We start from the raw sequence: 20,974 nt of genomic DNA on the forward strand, positions 1-20,974 counted from the left end.
CTGTGGATCGTATGACAGCATATCGTGACCCGTATGATAAACAACTTTAATAAACAATGAACATGTCTTTTTGAGAACATCGATGTTCTACAATTTTAATGTAAACATTTTCAAATGACGGTACACATCATTTCAATTCACACAGGAATGAAAAACATAAAGAAAATGTTAAACTAAAATATTGTGTATCTTGATCAAATAAACTTTAAAGATTAGATTAGATTTCATGTTCGTTAACAAGTGATGACATTATTAGGATTTTTACAGTACCATCCAACTATTTAAACAGCCTGGTTAGAGGGGAACAGAAAAAAGGAGGGAAGTAATAATAAAATAACATTAAATACAAATGTTTCTTACAAAAACGTCGCTCGACCTTTTGACGTCACAGTTTTAATTATTGTTCGTTCGTCATTAAATGATGTTTAAATTAATATTCTATTTATTAATTTAAGAAATAATGAGTCCATCGGCTACTGATGTATAGAACAAAAATATATCCTAAGCTAAACTATACTGTGCATATTTTGGGGTAGGAGGTTACTCCCTAAGGTCGTAGTGACCCACATAGGCCTACCCCAACGTTTTCCCGAACCTTCTTCGTACAGACGCCGACAAACGTATACACTAATCAAATAATACTTGATCTACACCAGAATATACACACACGTCCATTCGCCAAAGCTATTTACGATAGAATGATTTGACCATTATTCAATGATAATTTAAATCCATACGTTGACAGTACATCCCATAGACTCTCTTCTCCCAGACGTGCTTTGGAGTTTGAGCATGCCCAGTCCGAGTTTCCAAATACCTTTTTTTTTAGCCGCAGTAAACAAGCTACCGATGGTAACTGTTTCCTACTGATTCTGTTCTCTTCTTGAATATAAATGCCTAGATGAGCGGCGCGAAAAGATATTAGGCTACCATGTTTCAGTCAGTCTTTTTAACTATGATTATGAATCGTAAATAAGAGAGATGTAAAATTAATGAAATTTATGATTAACGTTCTGATGTTGAGGGCGTTTTACCATCCATGTGCGCGCATAATCGAATCAGGAACAAACGTAACGTGAGTGCAGAGTGGCGTCTGTATTATTAATATTACATGCAGTCGATCCTCTGAGTGCATTTTTCTGTCATGTAGCCTAGGCCTAGCTCTAGGCCTATTTCTATTTTGTTTGTCCTATGAATCAAAGAAATTACGTTCTTTTCTATAATATAAAACTAAGATCCCTAATGGTTAGTATTTTACAATTTTTTTTTATGGTTTGGGTCCGATCTTTTTACCGATTTCATTCACATTTTACCTCATAACCAGGTTAAACCTAGGCCTAGGCCTAGACTAGCTAGGCCTACTAGAGTCTAGGCCTAGGCTAGCTAAGGTAGCCTACTAGGGGCCTACACTACTACTAGTTAGGCGGATTGCCTACTAGGCTAGGCCTATTTAATAGGCTACACTAGCTAGGCCTAGAGAGCTAGTAGTAGTAGGCTCTAGACTTGCTAGTTACTTGCCTAAATTACTCAGTATTTACTATTATTAGTATTACTGTTATATTATTACTATTTATTCTACTGTCAGTGTAGTGCAGGATAGTCGCCGCCAGCTAGGCCTAGCTACGTTTTAGTAATAGCCTACTAAGGCCTATTAGTCTATACTTATTTACCTCCGCCAAGGAGGTATATATGTAATCGATCGCGTGTGTTTGTTACTTGGCCAAATTGAAAATTGGCCAAGTATGTTGATTGGTGCGGTTTGTGTGTGGGTGTGTTTGTTTGTTTGTCATCACTCTAGCGCACACAATTTTGATTCGAATGACTCCAAATTACTACCATACATGTCACCTGGTGCAAGGACGACACTGCCCAATTTTGGTGAAAATCCGGACCACGGTCCCAATTCTGGACCACTTTTAAAAATTATTTTCAGACCTGCTAGTGTTAAAAGATAGGACAGAATTTTCAAAAGCCGGTGAGCAGTCTTAAATTAACAAGTAAACTAAAATTGCATTTTCTCGAGAACTACTTGTCCAAAAAACCTCATTTTTGTACAAGAGGCAAGAGCTATAATTTGTGATTTGTAATTTTAAAACATAATTTGATTTAATATACAGGCTTTTTGATGCGAATAGTTTAAAAAACCTATTTCTTTTCATATTCACCCGTGTGTGTTTCGCGTTGCTGTTCTATTGTTAGTCGACTGAAACTATTGTTAATTGAAAGGCTTGTTACATAACCGTTACACCAAACTCGTATACACATGATAGTAGTGGATTTAGCCTAAATCACACAGCATAAGACACACACTTTTGGTGAAAATCGGGTCATGGTTATTAGGCCAATTTTGATTTGGCCAAGTATCGCGCTATGCGCGAAGGCTAGTTTGTCTGTCTGTTTGTTTGTTTGTTAGCAGGATTACTCAAAAAGTAATTACAAGGTCTTAACCAAAATGAATGTACAGATAGATATGTGGTCAAGGACCATTCCATTAAAATTTGGGACCATTTCGGACCACGGTCCCAATTCTGGACCACTTTTTAGTATACTTTTCAGACCTGCTAGTGTTAAAAGATTTTATTCAAGAAAATTTTTCAAAAGCCGGCGAGCAGTCTTAAAGTAACAAGTAAACTGTAATTGCATTTTCTCGAAAACTACTTGTCCAAAAAACTTCATTTTTGTACAAGAGGCAAGAGTTATAATTTCTGATTTGTAATTTTGAAACATAATTTTATTTAATGTGCACGTTTTTTGATGCGAGTAGTTTAAAAAAACCTATTTCTTTTCAAAGTCACTCGTTTGATTTTCGCGTTGCTGTTCTATTGTTAGCCAATGAAGCTATTGTTAATTGTTGAAAGGCTTGTTACATAACCATTACACCAAACTCGCATACACATGCTTGTATTTAAATTAGCCTAAATCAGACCCACACAAATATATATATATATATAATCTTATGTAGGAGAATTTTACAGTAGGCGGAGGTATGCACTCTCGGAGTGGCTTTCTAGTTAGGCCTTCAAATGTATTGCCATCCTACCAGTATTGCTAGTAGTACAGTATATACAAATTGATTAACTGTTTTGTACATCATCGTCATTATTAGCAACTCTCCTTTCAAGTCTCCTATTTAAGTATCTAGGCTTGGCCTACTACTAGTTAACATTTTTATATATTTACCCTACAGGGATGATTACTTACTAAATTGTTGGCAAATTCATACTGTATTTTTTATACTGTAGGTCATCACAATTAGAAGATGAATGAAACAGAAGAGGAGTTTGAACTCGAACTACTTGGCCTCAACCAAATAGACTACGAGGTCACCAGTGAAGATGAACGTCATGAAATAGAGGAAGCTCTGTATCAATCTATGCATTATGCAAAATCTATAACTGTTCATGAAAACAAAGTAATACCAACAGCAGCACATAAAATTGAAGATAAATCTAAACTTCTACAAATAGATACAGAAAAGGAGGTTATTGCAACCACCAAGGATAAGCATAACATATTGAATGAGGATAATGAACACTCAAAGTATTATTTAAACCAAACATCCAAAACAACATTAATCATTGGTAAAAATTCTATCGAAAGTACTGTTACTGAGTCGGATATCAATATTGTTGGTTTAAAATCCATCAATAAAGGCCCTACACAAAACACAGATTCTACCAAATTAAAAGAAAATTCAATGAATAAAACTATTATAAAGTCAACTAACAGATTTTTTCAGGACAGTGAATCCGAAGATGATTGTTGTCTTATTGAATCTGCAAGTGAAGATGAAAATCTTCAGGTCCATGTTGCCTCAAACTCAACAACAATCTCAACAACAATGGATGCAACAACAACACAAGTGAAAACTCCAGTCAACAAGGTGAAGAGATACTTTGCAGAACCATCGACTAAGCCTATGACAGGAACATGTTTCAATTGTAAAGAAACTGGGCATTATATGAGTGATTGTCCTCAAGAAAAGGTATGACAATGGTGATGATTGGTTCTATGTTATGATATTTAATTACTTTTTATACAAAAACTGTCTAAATACTGATTAGGTTGATTCCAAAACTGAAGACCACCCTCTGTGACATGATTTTTTTGCGAAGAATCTGATGATTGGCACCTTTTAGAGTGAGATGTTTGACAATAATTTAACTTGTATCCTGGAAATAAAAATATATAAATCTTGATCGCACTGGACTTCTTAATTTGGTCTCAAAATTAACCGAGTCGCTGGCTAAAGTGACCAACAAAAGTCCAATCTGAACACTGGCTACAATTCCCACACAGGGTTAAATTAACCAAGTAAATTATTATTATTTATAAAGTGCCTTTCCAGAAGATAAATGCGCTGTACAGAGAGATTATAAAAAACCACACAAAAAAATGAACTTACTGTCGCCAAGAACCCTTCTTGTGGCGGGGGACATGAATGTTTATAAGTTGGATGGAGAGAATATTTAAAGTTGGACAATTTTTGTCAATTGAATTATTCTCTCCATTCAATGAATACAAAACATCCATTATTTGTATTATAACACACCTACTTTTATTCAAGTTATCTATCGTTAATCATTAATGAATGCTAGGCCGGAAAGGCTGCTAGGCCATTAAAAAAGGCAATACCTCAACTTTAGATGCGAAGTAGAACAGTTATATGGCGCCCACAGCACATTGATTTCTAAACTCAGTCAATAAAAATTTCTCAAAATGTTTATAGAAAGCTCCGTTGGATATTGTGCTTCGCCAACAGAGCAAACAGAATTTCTATGTTTTTCTTAAAACAAATGACAATAAATGATACTGTACTTGACTTAAACATGAATTAGAGAAAACATTAATTGTCACCACTAGATAATCACTTTTTCATAAGATAGGGCTAATTCCAAATAACATGTGATGTAAAAATTGCAAGAATATAACATGAGCTACAGTAGCCAGCTAGGTATGTAATAGTCTGTAGAGAATCTTGATCAAGTTGATTTCGCTGATGGAGTATAGAATGTGTTTTCGCTTAGTAGGATGATTTAAGTTCACTGGCAAATGTTCATCTATGTTGATTTATGTTTTTCTTTCATTGTCATTTCGTCTGTCCCATAAATCTTATCTTTTTTATTTACTTGTAAACCAGATAATTACAGTAGTCTTAATTTTAGTTTTTGTGCCAATTAATCACATGTTTTGTTCTTTACGCTGATAGATAATCATCTGCGGCACGTCCTAATTAAAGACTTCCGATCAGTAAGCCTACAGCTTATTTCAATGGTTTTTTTCTACAATCTCTTCTTAAATGCCCTTGGGTAACAGTCGCCCACTCTCAATTTTGTTGATATTTAACCACCCTTTGGTACAGTTTTAGCTTAAACTAAAAAGTAACATTTTTCAAACTTTTGCAATTTCTCATTTGTGTCCAAATTTTAATTTAATGTTGTTGTCATTTTCATATACTAATTACTGTAATTTACAGTCAAAATCATCTAAATACCTGACACTCTTTCAAAACCAGACTGTGTATTACATTACATGTAAATATACAGCATTTTGCCAAAAAAAAAACCTGCGATTCCAATGAAGTCCTGCTTTATGCAATTTTTCTTAAAGCATAATCTCTAAAGATTGTAACAAAAACTTTTTCTTTCCTTACAGAAACCTGTAACTTGTATTTTATGTGGTCTACAGGGTCACTACTACAAGAAATGTCCAAATCAGCTGTGTTATAACTGTGACTCACCTGGTCATGAGAACAAATCCTGTAGTAAGAAACGTGTACACTGGAGCACTGTCTGCAAACGTTGCTATATGCCAGGCCACGAGATGGTTGTAAGCACTGTATAATATAATGCACTTGCCAATTATATGACCCACTACACGACCCCTGGGAGATTTTTTTTTGTCATTTAAAAATAATCATTGAGGCAGGGATCCGCCAAAAAAAACCTAAATGGTATGTCACATCAATGAACAATGGTGTGACAGTGTCAATGTCCGTCACTTTACCACCCTTCATATCATGAAAAACATGGACACATTGCGTCAAAATGGATGTGTCATTGTCGTATAAAGATTAGACAATAGAGAAAATAAATATTGTTTATGGTTTTGTACTATTAATTGGAAACATAATGTACTCACATTTGATAATTGTTCTCTTTAGGCTTGTGCTGATCGCTGGAGGCAATTTCATTTAACAACAGTAAGTTTTTTTTTTTATTTGTTTTTTCCTTTAGTTGATAAGTAATGTTTGAAATTCAACATGTGCTTTGTAGAAGTAATTGTTTGGTATATCCCTCAGAAATATCTGCCTTTTGTCTGTACCAAACAGCACAGTCATAGTTAAATTGAATATTAATTATTATTTAGAAAATTAGTAAATTTGTAATGAAAAAAAACATAAAGTACAGTTCTGTTTAGTTAAGGACTTGATATTGTATTTATGTTTTCAATATTAGAGTAGATTGTATCATTCTTTAGGTAAATATTGTATTAATTCAGTTTCTGCTGCCCCATTCATCCATTACATTACTGTTTTAAAACATCTGGCATTAAACTACTACCACCACCAAAAGCCAATCTATGTAGAACTAGGAAGTCTATTGTTGTAAATCATCGCAATCATTATGTATAATCATGGAGAAATATGGTATAATTCAAATATTTAATGATAACTCTATACTGTAATTTGGGTTTTGATTTTTAATTGTTTTAACAGTATTTTAACATTGGCCTATTAACCATATTTTATCATTGGCCTATTAACCGTATTTTATCATAGGCCTATAGCTGTTTTTTAATTTGTAGTTGTGTTGTCTTAATGATGTCTTAATTATGCCAAGCAAAAACGAGCTTCCATTTTAAGTGGACCAATAACCTTTCTTGAAATTATATATTCTTTTATTTACAGAAAGCAAAACCAAAGTTATTGTATGGTGCTGAGGAAAGTTTGCAACATAAATATTGTTACAACTGTGGTAAAGAAGGCCACTTGGGTTATGTATGTTTTATATTTATCTACTTGTTTAAAGGCACTTTTATCTACTGGAAAACTACTGTATGTTTTTGAAACAGTGACATGCTTCTAGAGAGATATCTAGAGTAATTAACATAAAGTAAAGGAAAAATGATTTAACAAATGAAAATTACAAGAAAATTTCACTAAATTATGTACAAAGTATAAGTAACAAACGTAATTTAAGGATTTAATAACAAAGAACTAGTGAAGCAATTGCAGTAATTATTTGTAAGAAGATACAAGTATGGTTGAACCAAGAAAATACATTAATTTTTTATCTATTGTCCCATTAATATATTGTTTCCAAACAACAACCCAAGGCACTATCTACTCTTTTTTTTTTCACTATCCTACTTGTTCTATGGACACTTGGGTTATGTTTCATATTTTAAATATTAATACAATGCACTACCTAAGTAGCTCTTGTCAAATGTTCTCTCGTAGACAGTCTTAAACCTAACCTAACTTAGCTAGGCATAGATTTGTAGGCCTAGCTGGTAATTTAGCTGGAGGCCTAGCCTGATGCATTCTGGTATTTATAGCGGGCCACTTAAATTAGATGAACTGATATTTTTTACCACTTAAAGATGAACAAAATTATCGCAATAGGTCTATGAAGTATTTATTTTTATATAGAATATAGTTTGGGACCTTAAATTAGATTGAAAAATGTAGGTAAAGTAGCATTAAATGAGAGTCAATTTAAGACATATAAAGTTTGATGAAATGTTGTGTTTTGCTGCAAGATATCGTCAAAACAAATAACAAATCATTTAATTATTAATATTAAATTAGTTATATTTCTATATTTTACATTGATTTGCAAAGTCTATTTCAACCCACCTCTTTTTTCAATACAGTAACAGAAATTTGAATTTCTTACAGGAATGTGAAGATGATAGAATAGACCGTTATGTAAAGGTGTACTATCCATTTGTTTGTAACTATAGCCACAGACGATTTTCATATATGAACTTCACAGAAGAGGACAGTGAGTCTAGTAAGCCAGCTTTAGTTTAAGCTGTCCACATTATTTAATTAAAAATTAATAGTTATGTAATCTAGCTTACATGACTGACTGACTGTTTTTTGTTTTTCAGAAGTGTCCTCGACCCCACAAATTGAATCTCTCTCGCCAGAAGGTGTTGATGTCTGCAGAAAAAAGAAGACGAAAACAAAATTACTTAAAACTGTTAAAGAAACAGATGTACCTCTTCAAAATTCTGCAAAGACAAAAAAGGTGGATGACAAAATTCTGAAGATCATTGATGAAAAGGAAAATGATTTAGTGACAACGACCAATTTACACATTACATCTTTGCGTGCTGGGAAGAAAAGAAAAATAGAATGTGAAAATGAGAAAGAATTTCATAAGAAAGACAATAAAAAGAAGAAAACAGAAATTGGTTTAAAAGTAACCATTTCAAAATCAAAAAAGAAAAGAAATGTTCAATGTCAAGATAATGAGAAAATAAACGAAACAACGAATATCGAAACAAAACATGATAAAAAGAAGAAAAAGAAACGCAAAAAATTGAAGAACTCACAGGAAGTTTCTAAAGATCTAGAAATTCAAGAAAATAGTAGTAGTATAAAAGGAAATAGTAAAACCCAAATAGTTGCTGACAATACACAAACAAAAAGTGTTAAGAGTAGTGAAACCAAACAGAAGGAAAAAAAGGATGATTCGAATATTATTGATGCCTCTGAAAATAAAAATGCCATGACTACAAATGTGGCATCTTGTGAAGATGAAGAAGTCATTATTCTTAAAACGGTAAAAAAAAAGAATAACATCCTAAATGAAGATGATGTGATTGTTCTAAGTAGTGACCCAGAAGTGACCAAAGATGAAGTAATTGTCATCAGTAGTGAGGATGACACAAGACAGAAAGCTGTTCAGTCTATTAAAAAGAAAAAAAATCGTAATGTTATTTTATTATCTGATCATGAAAACGGCACTGGCAACAGATTTAAAGAAAATGACACAACAAGAACTCCTTTTGCTTTAGTTTGGGGGCTTCCTGAAACGGTTAAAAATACTGTTAAACCCCTCACGAATAAAATGAAACGGATGTTTGGAAGAAATATGAAAAAAAATGACATTATGTTACAGGAGGGAAAAAGGAAGAAGAAAAGAAAAAATAGGCCAAAATCAGCTTACAATGGCAATCAATTTATATGTAATGAACCTGGGTTAGCTCCAGCAGTGCCTAGAAGAAGGCGAAAGAGGAAAATTGCATCAACATTCCGAAAGTTTGGTATGTTTTGTATGTGTTTTTGTCATTTTAGTTTGCTGTTAGGAAGATGATGTTGAAATGATACTGATACCAACCACAGGTATTAATTAATTCTCGTCCTGACAAACTGTAATTAAAAATTTATCTGCGCCAGGATAAATTGAGAGCTTTCGATTTGCAGTGACCTTATTTCATGTTCAGTTTTTGAGTTGTCGCTCGACCCAATTTTGTTGACTCTATGTCCATGTGGATTCTGATAATCGCATGTTTATGCATTTGTACAGTCGTTTGTAAAAATCAAGTGACAAAATAATGTGTTGAAATGCATAATTGACAAATTAAGATCTCCCTAATATTTCAACAACTTATCCACAGTAATCATTTGAATCTATAACTTATATGATTTCATTTTTCTTCTATGTAGGAAAGAGGCTTGGTGCGAAGTCTGAAACAGCTAGTGTGTCTTATAAAATGGAATGAATGTGACATGCAGTAAACTGAACTGAAAATTGATAACCCTCTCCCCAAACCCAGAATATCCTATTATTTCTATTTCAATTTTTTTTTATGATCCTAGGTTTCCAACCAATTGTACCTGTATTGAATAAACACATGCAATATAAAATTACCTAGTAAAAAAACAATACTATTATTTACAACAAACAAAAACATTAAATGTTCGATAATAAGCAAAGTTTATAATTTATAGTCAATGATGAGTTGAACAGCTTTGCTTGATTGTTTTGTTTACTATAAATTGATTTATTAATAATACTTAAATGTTTGACTACACTAATAATTTGATAATGACTTACTATTACTGTATTGTTATGTCGATTTAAAAATAATCATACTTAATGTTTGACATACGTTTTTTTCCTAATGTCTGTACAACATTTAGTAATAAACATTTATAGCATAAATTTAGACAACCAAACAATCCTTATCTATACTGATTATTATAGATAATCTATACAGATTATCGTTTTTGGAAAGCTCATCCCATTCCATTATTTTCATTTTTCAGTATTTATGTCTGAAAGCTGGAATGAAATATATAGGTTGGTTCCCACTTGAATACAATGATTAGACTCAGTGAGTTTACCAACAAGCAACAGTTAGATGATTTGTCAGGTCCAAGTGAGAACCAAGCTTAATACACATTATTGTTATTATTTCAGATTACGTCAATAAAAACCAATTATATAACACAACAATGGTACAGAAAGGGGTACTACACTTGCTAGCCCAGTACTTGTACACAAATTATTATTTATTAATCATGTTGTCTATTGTTAAGAAATGAAATAAAACATGTCAAAAGTACTGCTTGAGAAATGTGTTATAATAGAAGGTAAAATGATAAATAATTTAAAAATTATGATTTTTTTTTCTTGTAAAACAAATTCGGTGATAAAATAATTAATGATGCATTATGTCTAAAATTAAGTACCTCCTTTATAATTTTTATTTTGGTAAAAATAAGTTTCATTCATCAATATGCAATGGAAAATGGAAGGTAGCAACTTTAGTTTAAAAACTTGATGGACTCTGGATTATTGGGTAGTTTAGAGACAAATTGACGAACTTTAGAAAACTATTTTGTAAAATATTACTCAATCATGCACTGGAAAAAAATGTATTTCTTCAAATTTTTGTTGAATATGCCATTTTTATGTTCCATAAAATCTTTCAAAAATTGGATCGGAAAAAAAAATTATTTACCTGAAAATAAGTCAATGGGTTTTTGGTTGAATTTAACAGTTTATTTTGTCTTTTAAAAGTTTTTTTCTTTTTCTGCGGAAGTTATTAACTTATTAAAACTACAAAATAGCATATTCAAAATCTGATTTCATTAATCTTCAGTTTTTATATTGGGAACAATATATCTTTAACTTTGTAATCTCTGTGAATCAAATAAAGTTTCCTACTGGGGATTTTTTTCGAACCTGTTTTCCGAAGTTTTTGAACTGTGTTTTTTGCGACCAGTGTAGACTAGACAACTTCTCTAAACGTTTGGTAGTTGACGTAGGCCTACTCTGGGCCGGGTTGAGTTTGGCAAGAAAAGTTTACTAGCGTGTATTTCCGAGGACTACCACTCTTTGTAAGGACGATAACGTAAATGTCATACTATTATTGGTGATATGTAGGATAACATCACGTTTGCTTTGGTAAAGGATTATCTTTTTAGTAAGGGTACATTCTGTGGACAAGCGCATTATTGCGATTTTATGTTTTAAGCATAGCTGCAGAGTGACGTCTAGCATTTCGGTTACCACTTCAAGGGACAAATCGGAAATTACTTTAAAATATAATACAATATGTATGAAATTAAATAATACTAAACTTAAACAATATTATTATAATTTAAACTATATATTATACCAGGGAAGAGTGAAATTACAGTGTAATTTAACACTTCCCTCATTCTCCGAAATCTTTATGAAATATTTATGTAGCTCGTAATTGGCTCTACTCCACCCTCAAGCGTTAATCCTAAATTGGTTCAAAATTTAAAAAAGAACATCACAAAGATTAAGGAATATGTGCATTGACAACGTAGTATGCGACAACTTATCGCATTCTATTAGCCTTCAAGTCCTCATAAATCATAAATAAATTTAAATTAAAATACAAAACTTGGTAAATAATGTGAACTCGGCGAATCTTTGTAGTTTTGCTAGTGTATACGTCTTCACCCGTTTTCTGCAGTTTGCCGAATTTTGTAAACTGTTCTACATCAGAAAACATTTCTTGACAAACTTATTAGAATTTTTGGTCGAGTTTGCCAACAAACGTTTGCCAATTTAGACTGAGCAACTTCTTCAAACAGTGGCAAACAAACGTTGGGTAAGTTGTGGAGAAATAAGTTTTCCATGGTAAAAAAGTAACTCGGACCAGTGGTTTTGTTGAAGTAATGAGATATATGCCTAGGCCTAAAAGTAAAAAATAATATTCCTCCATTCATCTTCTTTCATACCCAAATGATGTATCAATTTAAGATCAATGTTAATGTCACTACTTTCCTGAATTTGGATATTTAAAGTTAGTCTATAATAATAATATTAGAAACGATGATTTTTAAACGAGCAAAAAATAATCTAATTATAATCTACACTACAATTTCTGTAGATCATAATGGCAGCACAATTTGCTTACACATTTGCGGTCTTTATAAACGGACAAATTATTTTGTGGCTATACGTTATAGTGAACTATAATATCTCTATGGTCCGTATAATTCAATCAGGGAATGTTCTGATATTTAATTTGAATAACTGCCCCCAACGTTTGTCTAAAATACTATTTCACATTATTGAATATTGATATATCACGTTATTTCAGAATAAAAATTCCATATAGGCCTTTACAACAACAAAAAGGGAAAATCACACTAACATAAGATTTTCTCCCATTTAGTGAAGAAGTTTTAAGATCGTAACAAGATAGCTCGTAGTACATAACAAGATCATTTTTTGACTATTCAAAACTCTTTAAAACCACAGACGCACTTGCGGACATGCTCGTAAAAAGAGGGAATTCTCCTCGTGCCAAACATGTTACTAGTGCTTAGGTAAGCCTAGCAACATTCTCAATGAGGAGTTGTTATAGCACATCTCAAGAGATTTGATAGTTTAAAATCGATTATTATGTTTACGCATTTTAATGTGTTATAAAAGTATATGTAAATGTCACAATGTGAGAAGGCCTACTACAGTGTATTAACCATGTAGCACATTCAACTCTCTTTATTCGTCCGAAATTCTAGTGGAAAATTTTCTGATGTTCGTTAAATCCGAAAAAAAAAAGTGTATTGCCTAATGTCGGTAGTGCAATCTACCACCCATAAAGTATAATATTCACAGTGCATTTATTATACACCGCACATCCGGTATTGCTCAACGCGCTTCCGATATTGTAACATTGTTATATAATAGCTGAGACAACAATGCCGACATTAAAAATCGCAAAAATCGATATACATACTGCCCTCTATACATGTACAATATAGTGCAGTCTCAAGAAACTCTCCTTGGGGCTCTTTCTTGTATAATATTATTAAATACATTTTTTAATGATAAAGATGCTTCTTATTTTATTTTCTAATAAATATATTTAAGTAATACAAATCATTAAAATAAAGTGCTGATATTTTTAACTTGAAAAAAGATGATGATTCCATATTCATAAAAAAATTAAATTCTTGTCATACTTTTATTATAATACAATTTTTAAATTAGTAATAGTTTATCAGTCTAAAAATATACATACGAGGTTTAATATCATAACCGATCACTATGCACATGATTTTTCTTAAGATTAGACAAATATCAATGTATTTTGAAAACGCCTATATTATTAAACTATTATAGATTGATAGTATTATATTATAAGCAATTTGTAATGATAATTATGCTTCTAATATTATATTATTAATCAAAAGAAATACAAGCGTTAACAACTTTAATTTACAGCCTTAGTCATCTGTACCGTAATTCTACTGAAGATGTATTTATTATTTTTAATAATCGCGGTCGCTACGATTAATAAATATGCACCAAAAAATGTCCAAATACATCACAACCACACACATAAAGTGATATAATTGACCATAGAATTATGTGGAAAACCTCTTTAGTATTACGAACACACAGGAAATTCACAGGATTAACCAACGTCGAGCTATTGTATAAAAAGTCTATAATGTATATTGAGAATATCCACAGCGATATGAAAAGGTTTATTTTTTACGGGTGATTGACACAATAACGAAGCATGATTCATTCAACTAAAGAAGTTGTTTACAATATTCAACACAAACCCGCCGGCGGCGTCCAGAGAACGATGCATGACGGGACCATTACGAGCCAGTTGGGCTGAAGATGGAAGATGTCGCGAAAACGGCACTGCAGTGCTCGTTAAAGATTCGTCAAGGAAGAAAGGTAATCTATTGGAAATTACTTTTAAATCGTTGTAGAGGAACATGAGTTAACTGTGCTCCTAACTGGGTGATTTTTTTTTTCTTTTGCAGTGGAAGAATCGTAGGTGTGTTTTGTCGAAACGGAGCCCTATCGCCGGTAAGTACTTGCCGTTTTCAATCTTTTAGTACGGGCTTCGTGTACTGATTAAAGACCAGTCAACCGTTACGTGTTGTTTTTTATCCTGGCTTTTCATACCCTTTGCCTACTAAGAACGTAAACAACCTATTCATTGAAACTAACTACAAAGAGTTCTATTGGCAATGCATGCTCTCTTTTGTTCAAAATTAAAACCGGTATTTGGTCTCCTTTTGCCTCTGCCCAATGAGCCTGGTTTAGTCATCCAAACACGTTTGCATTTTATATTGTAAACACTTTTCCTCTTGAAAAGTTTTTTGCATATGTCGAATTTGATTAGAAGGAAATGATGAATGGTTAAATATTGGAGAAAGCAAAAACAATACATACAAATGCATCAGCGCAGGAGAATCGTAATAACAAAAGAAAGTAATCACAAAATCTCAACATTAGTCTATCTTGTCACACACCCATCAATCAGTTTTCAGTTCAAGAAATAAAGCATATGGATAATAATACAGTAATTTCCTTATATAAAACCAGTGATTTTTATTGATACAAAAATTCAATTTTTTAGAGGGTTAAAAACTCAAACAAGCAGAATCACTCAAAACAAATTCCTTTATAATTTGTTTGTTATGTACCTAATTACTCCAGACAGCAATTAATTTGTCAAGCAATGGTTCCTTTAAAGTGAATACTGCCTTGCTGTGATATATGTCCCTAAAAGGCATCTGTTTTGGATTGTTGATTGTTGCTATCTCTTTTGTTTTTCTAATATTAAATGTGCATTTTATTAGATTAGCTTTATCCAGGTGGCATTGATCTATATTCACCAGACAAGTTGTAGGCCCAGGTTTATTTTTTTTTCTGGAATCCAACAAAATACAGTAGGCCTGTATTCAACTTTATTTTCAAATGAAAAATTAAATTAAATTCAAATTCAAATTACATAGTAGGCCTAATGTTATGATGATAAAGACTAAGGTATAAATTGGAAACAAAATATTTTCACTTTATCTGTGTTTTCCATATTTTCGTTACTAAAGTTTTAAGTATAAATAATAACTGAAATACGTAGTAGTAACCTTAAATTGCATGTGTCTTCTTATCCTCTTTTGTAAATTATTATTAGTAATTAAAATGGAACCAAATGTTAATGATGCTTTCCTTGCAGCACATGGCAAGCTGCAACAACCTGAGTATTACTGCTTTTACAGAACAAAGAATACCCTTATAAATTTTTATTCATGTGGTTTAAACCCAATTATCAACTTAATAACTATTGCATAGTATATAGCAGGTTACTAACAACCATATTATTTACTTCAATACCAGACTACTATATTTCTATAATTGTTAACTTTAATTAGGTTAACAATTACAAAGGATACAAGTGTGTTACATCTTACAATTTAGCTGTTTATTTCATACAGTACATCTGTCAGATGTAGAGGGATATGCTCTTTTTTAATATTTTTCTATTAGCAAATGAAATTGATCAATGAAACTATTTTTATATTTTGTTTTTACAAAAATGATCTGCTGTATTCCGTACACTACAGTAGTGTGTTATAATAATGATCTGGCATTTAATATACAGTAATTTTAAATTTCACAACTAAGTTTGTGGACCCACATATACTGTAGGGTCAGTACAAGGTCCTAACAATTGCAAAAATTTTATTTTTATTGAAACTATATTGTAAATTGCATCTTTTACATTACATTTATTCCAGTGACAATAAGTGATTCATTGCTATATAATATTGGAGTTAAAATTACTATGTTTAAAAAAAATGCTTTTTAAAACAACACATTGTTTCAGACATTTGTTAGACCAAGGTGCTTAGACTAAACAAGTCTGGTAAAGGCCTGCTAGGTGAGCTTTTTCCTGTTGTAAATAGCTTAGCTCTCCATAATACATAAATCATCTTTTACAAGAGCACAGTGGTATTGAGTATTCAGAATTTAATAGCAATTTGACAAAAACAACTGAGCTGTTAAATCCTATTGTTTTAAAGCTGGCCTATCCCAGTTTTAGAACCAGTTTTATATAATCTATATTTGTCAACAAGTAGTTCGATGAATATTAAAAAATTGCACTCAAAAGTTTAAAGATAAAAGCGTTTAAATTGATGTACAGTAAATACCAACGATCAATGTTCATACCTTTTACAGTACTGTAATTCATCCCGTAATAATATAATCTATAAGTATAATTAAACATTCCTTTCTAATATCCATTTATTGGACATTATTTTTAAAACACAGGCAGTTCTACTATTAAAATTATTGAATTTGATGCAATTTTTACAACCCCTTACAATACAGTATGCTGTTACGTTCACAATAGTGGAAATACCTATTTCTATGTACAGTAGAAGCTAAAATGATGAATTAACTTGTCTTGAAAAGAATGGAATGTATCATGTCCTCATGTTTTAGTACAGTTCAGTATGTTGCGTTGCGACCAATTTTTATTTTCCTATCGAGAACCAAGCTCTGTAGTTTTCATGTAAAAATTAAGAAAATGAAACTTCATTTTCTATTTAGAATATACACTCAGTCACATGGACAGCTGAAAAGCCCAGTCAATGTTACTATTCAGGGTCACTGCTAGCCTGCAATGTGACCATTTCCCCCAAGGATTATCCCAGATTGCTAACAAGCTTCTGCTTGTAAACAAATCAAGCTATAGCTCAACAATCTGCCGAGAGACTTATGAGAAAATTAACAATAGCATTTTACAGCTATTTTTAGCCAGCACTGTTGGTAAACAATCCACTAATTATTGTATAGATTTTTATTTTAGTATTATTACTGACAATCCAAAGGCCAATTACTGACAATGTAATGGGTATCAGTGGCTGGATCTCAATGGAGATGCAAAAAAAAATATGCAAGCTGCAAAATCAAAACCATAAAGTAAAACAGGCAGAAAAATAATATTAAATGACAAAAACAAGGAATGTTTATAAAATGGTGAATAGTAAATTTATTATGTTCTTTAAGCTTGAGTAACCATGACAAATATTTGTATTAAAGAATAATTTGTCATTCGGGAACACTCAATATTAAAACAGTAAAGATATTATATATATTATTTAAAAACAAAATATATATTGTTAGAAAAACCATGGCGTGTTTATGTATGAAATAAGAGTGGAAATAACATTTTAAGGCTAGAACCTTAAAATATATGAGCCTGCAAACAATTTACTGGTTCTTTATTAAAAAAAAGGGTATATTGTTTTTGATTATGTAAACATTATAGGCCTAGGCTAATATTACTGTAGTATGAGTGATTTATTGAATGCTGAATTAGTTTAAAATACTGTTATGTATCAAGATAGACCTCAGAGTACTGGTAATAAAAGTTGTTTTGATCTTTCCAGAATACCAGTAGTTTCATCAAAAGAGATGTGCTGGTCTTTTTTGGACAGTAATTGTTGTAGGATATAATAAATCATAGTGCAGTGGCTTATAATAGAGTAAATCATAGAGTTGTTGTGTATAGTTTTTGCAGACAAAAATGCTTTCTTGGTATAATGGTTTGTCCTATTTTCCGCCATGTTTTTTGACTACAGTAATATTATGCTAAAAAATTTGACTTAAAATGCACCACAGAATCGATAGACCTATCAATGTATTCTGTAGGCCTAGTACTAAGGATAAATTAATGTTATTACTTGTGTGAAAGTTACTGAAATAATAATAATATACTGTATACAGTACTGTATGCAGATATGTTTAAAATTACTTTTTTTTATAACATACAATATTAATGATCAGTAAGAGTATTTAAACTGAGCACATGCACTACTGTAAAATGATAATGCTGAAATTGATTGTTATCACCTAACCACTTCCTTAGTTTTTAATTGATAAACATGTAATCTTTATGACAATATTGGTAATTTCATCATTTATGATATCTCTATGGTTAGGCTAAAGTTCAAAATTGTGACAATATTATATATTATATGCCAATTAAAATGCCATTCAGACAAATATAACAATTTAGTACAGTAGTACTTTTCTAACAACAAATATATTATACTGTATTTATTTATTAAGTAGTTGTAATAACTAGATTTTCTAACATTGCAGTTCAAAATATTTTGTGTTTTAAGCTGCTCTCACATCACGCCTGGATTCGGTCCGGTGCCCTGAGAAAAACATTGTTGAAAATTAAAGAATTGAATTTCTAATTGATTTGGACTCTGAATTTTGGAGCGATGGATCAAGAAGACATTTGTTTCAACACATTGTACATTTTTTTTTCTTTTGACCAATCAATAGTGAGCATAAAGGACCTCATGCTATGTCATTTGAACACAAAATAAGCTTTAAAAAATCCAACCGACCTACCAAATTTCTATTTAGGTAACATCACAATTTATTTTTTAAGCCACAGTACAAACTCATGCCTTTTTTTTGGTCGAAATGCTGTCCAAAAGACTTATAATTATATAATTTAAGTTTACATTTGTATTAAAAAATGTGATTCAATGTACCTGTACCTCTCAGCAGCTTGTACAGTGAGCTATACAATTTGTTCTTAAACATTATTTTTCTATTGTCTTCAATACCGCAATGTTTGTACCAATACAGTATTGCATTTTGAAAGCTGTGTACTTGAATAGCTGTTATCGTGATCCTTTGGAATTTTGTCTATTTACAGGTAGATTCATTTGAACTTCAGTTCTATTGTCTCCTTGTGTTGTTTACCAGTTGGATGCCACAGTACAGAATGGCGATATAGTGCCAATATCTATGGCCCTGTTTCTGCTGCCAACTAAATACCGTATATTATACGGTATTTTTTGAATACCGTATATATACGGTATATTTTTGGCAGCAGAAACTGTGCTCATAAAAAATATACCGTATTTTGTATACCGTATTTTCCCCACAAAATTTGTGGATAAAATACGGTATTTACAAATTTATACCGTATTTTTTGTACCCGTTTCTGCTGCCAATAAAAAATACCGTATTTTTTTTTTACATGACAAAAGGTCACCATTCGTGTTTTTATTTTCTGTCGCTGTATACACACATGTATAGATATATTCGGCGAAAATGTGGAGCGAAGACGTCACAGTTTTACTAAATAAATGTGTGTGGGGAAGCTAAAATGTCTGACCAACTAAAAGGTAATAAAAGGGACAACCACATTTATAAAGACATTTCTAAAAAAATAAAGCAGGAGTATCGAATAGACTTGTCTCCAAAGCAAGTAAACTCAAAGCTGAAGAGCCTGCGAAAGCAGTACAACATTGCAAAATACAATAACTCGGGGAGGGAACGAATTAATTGTCCCCATTACGATGTTTTCTGTGCTCTCACAACATCTCTATCACTAGGGCTAGGCTGTTGAAAGTGAGACGTAAAACTTCCTTTATTGCGACTTTTAATTATCGATCAAATAAATGAATGGCAATTTGGGTAAAAAAGATGAAATTTAACACGACCACCCAAGAAGTATTGTTAGCAGAAACGGGGTACTAAAAAATACGGTATAAAAAATACCGTATTTTTATACCGTATTTTTATACCGTATTTTGAGCAGTTGCAGCAGAAACAGGCCCTTTAATAGGCATACATCATACAGTAATAATAATAGAGATAGTTTATTTCTATGAAATTGTCCTGATCTATATGGTAATGGTTTTTTATGTATGCTGTAATATTATTTTGAGGTTTTTGTCTATTGAAGTAAATTATTAACCAAAATCTAATGTTTTGTCATGCATTATTAATTAAAAGAAAAAAAAAAAAAAAAACTCTTTAGTCTTCTAGTACAATTGTGTTTATACAAAGAGTTCTAAACAAGAAGATGTAACTTCCATCATAAAATTTAATGTATCAAAACATACAGATAAATTATTTATAATAAAGTATAGATATCTGAAACAAGCTTTCATTTGGTCCCAAGAGAAAGTTATGAATCAGCAATCCGAGGGCCCCATGAGAACAAATCTGGCAATTAAAATGGAGAAAAACAAAGCAGCATTAGCTGTTGTGCTGTATTGTCTGAGCCTCAGGACCCATACATAGTATGCTGAATAACAGAACTGACTAATTAGTCTAGGGAACTCCTAGTAAACAACTTGCTTTATCAATTTGCATACAGATTAATTTATAGTGATTAGCAGGCCTTCTACTTTACCTGAAAGATTAAATTTTCGAAAACAAATCTGTTTCATCTAAATTCAAATTAATTCTACTAAATACATTTCTGTAAGTTTTACACCTTTGTTTTTGTAATGAAAAAACCTGAAATATACAACTCTACATTTTTTATATGCCATATTAAAATGAAATTTATTTGGAAATAGTAAGTCATATCGACCTAAATCAAAAGAAGATGAACTATTTTTGTCATAGATCCCACAATTTACTTGAAATTGTATGGAATTGAATACTACCATGTCGAGCCATCAGTTTGAATGGTTACAGCTAATGCACTCAGAAGCCTTCCGTCAAACAAAGAACAATGAATGGATAATAGGATTATTAAAATATTCCTCCTGCAGAAAGTAATAACATAAAAACATTCTGAAAAAATTAATATATATTGGAATATTATTAATAGTATCAATAATATATGAATACATTTCCGATGAAATTTTATATTTATTGTTGACAAT

At 31.6% G+C, this 20,974-nt stretch overlaps 2 protein-coding genes across 2 annotated transcripts in view; both read left to right on the top strand.

Moving 5' to 3' along the window:
* Positions 1 to 1,149: 1,149 nt before the first annotated feature.
* Positions 1,150 to 11,164, top strand: LOC140052218 (uncharacterized). Its single transcript, XM_072097679.1, has 8 exons — positions 1,150 to 1,245; positions 3,243 to 3,985; positions 5,656 to 5,829; positions 6,164 to 6,202; positions 6,911 to 7,000; positions 7,904 to 8,018; positions 8,119 to 9,279; positions 9,683 to 11,164. Exons 2-8 carry the CDS (start codon positions 3,260 to 3,262, stop codon positions 9,736 to 9,738), a joined length of 2,361 nt encoding a protein of 786 aa, XP_071953780.1. The 5' UTR covers positions 1,150 to 1,245; positions 3,243 to 3,259; the 3' UTR covers positions 9,739 to 11,164.
* Positions 11,165 to 14,021: 2,857 nt separating this feature from the next.
* Positions 14,022 to 20,974, top strand: part of LOC140052266 (uncharacterized) — a 32,947-nt gene continuing 25,994 nt past the window's right edge. The window contains exons 1-2 of the mRNA XM_072097740.1: positions 14,022 to 14,201; positions 14,291 to 14,336. Coding sequence (XP_071953841.1) covers positions 14,142 to 14,201; positions 14,291 to 14,336 — 106 coding nt within the window. The 5' untranslated portion in view covers positions 14,022 to 14,141. The remainder of the gene's footprint in view (positions 14,202 to 14,290; positions 14,337 to 20,974) is intronic.

This window comes from Antedon mediterranea, chromosome 6 (assembly GCF_964355755.1).
Source record: "Antedon mediterranea chromosome 6, ecAntMedi1.1, whole genome shotgun sequence".
NCBI classification, from domain to species: Eukaryota; Metazoa; Echinodermata; class Crinoidea; order Comatulida; family Antedonidae; genus Antedon; species Antedon mediterranea.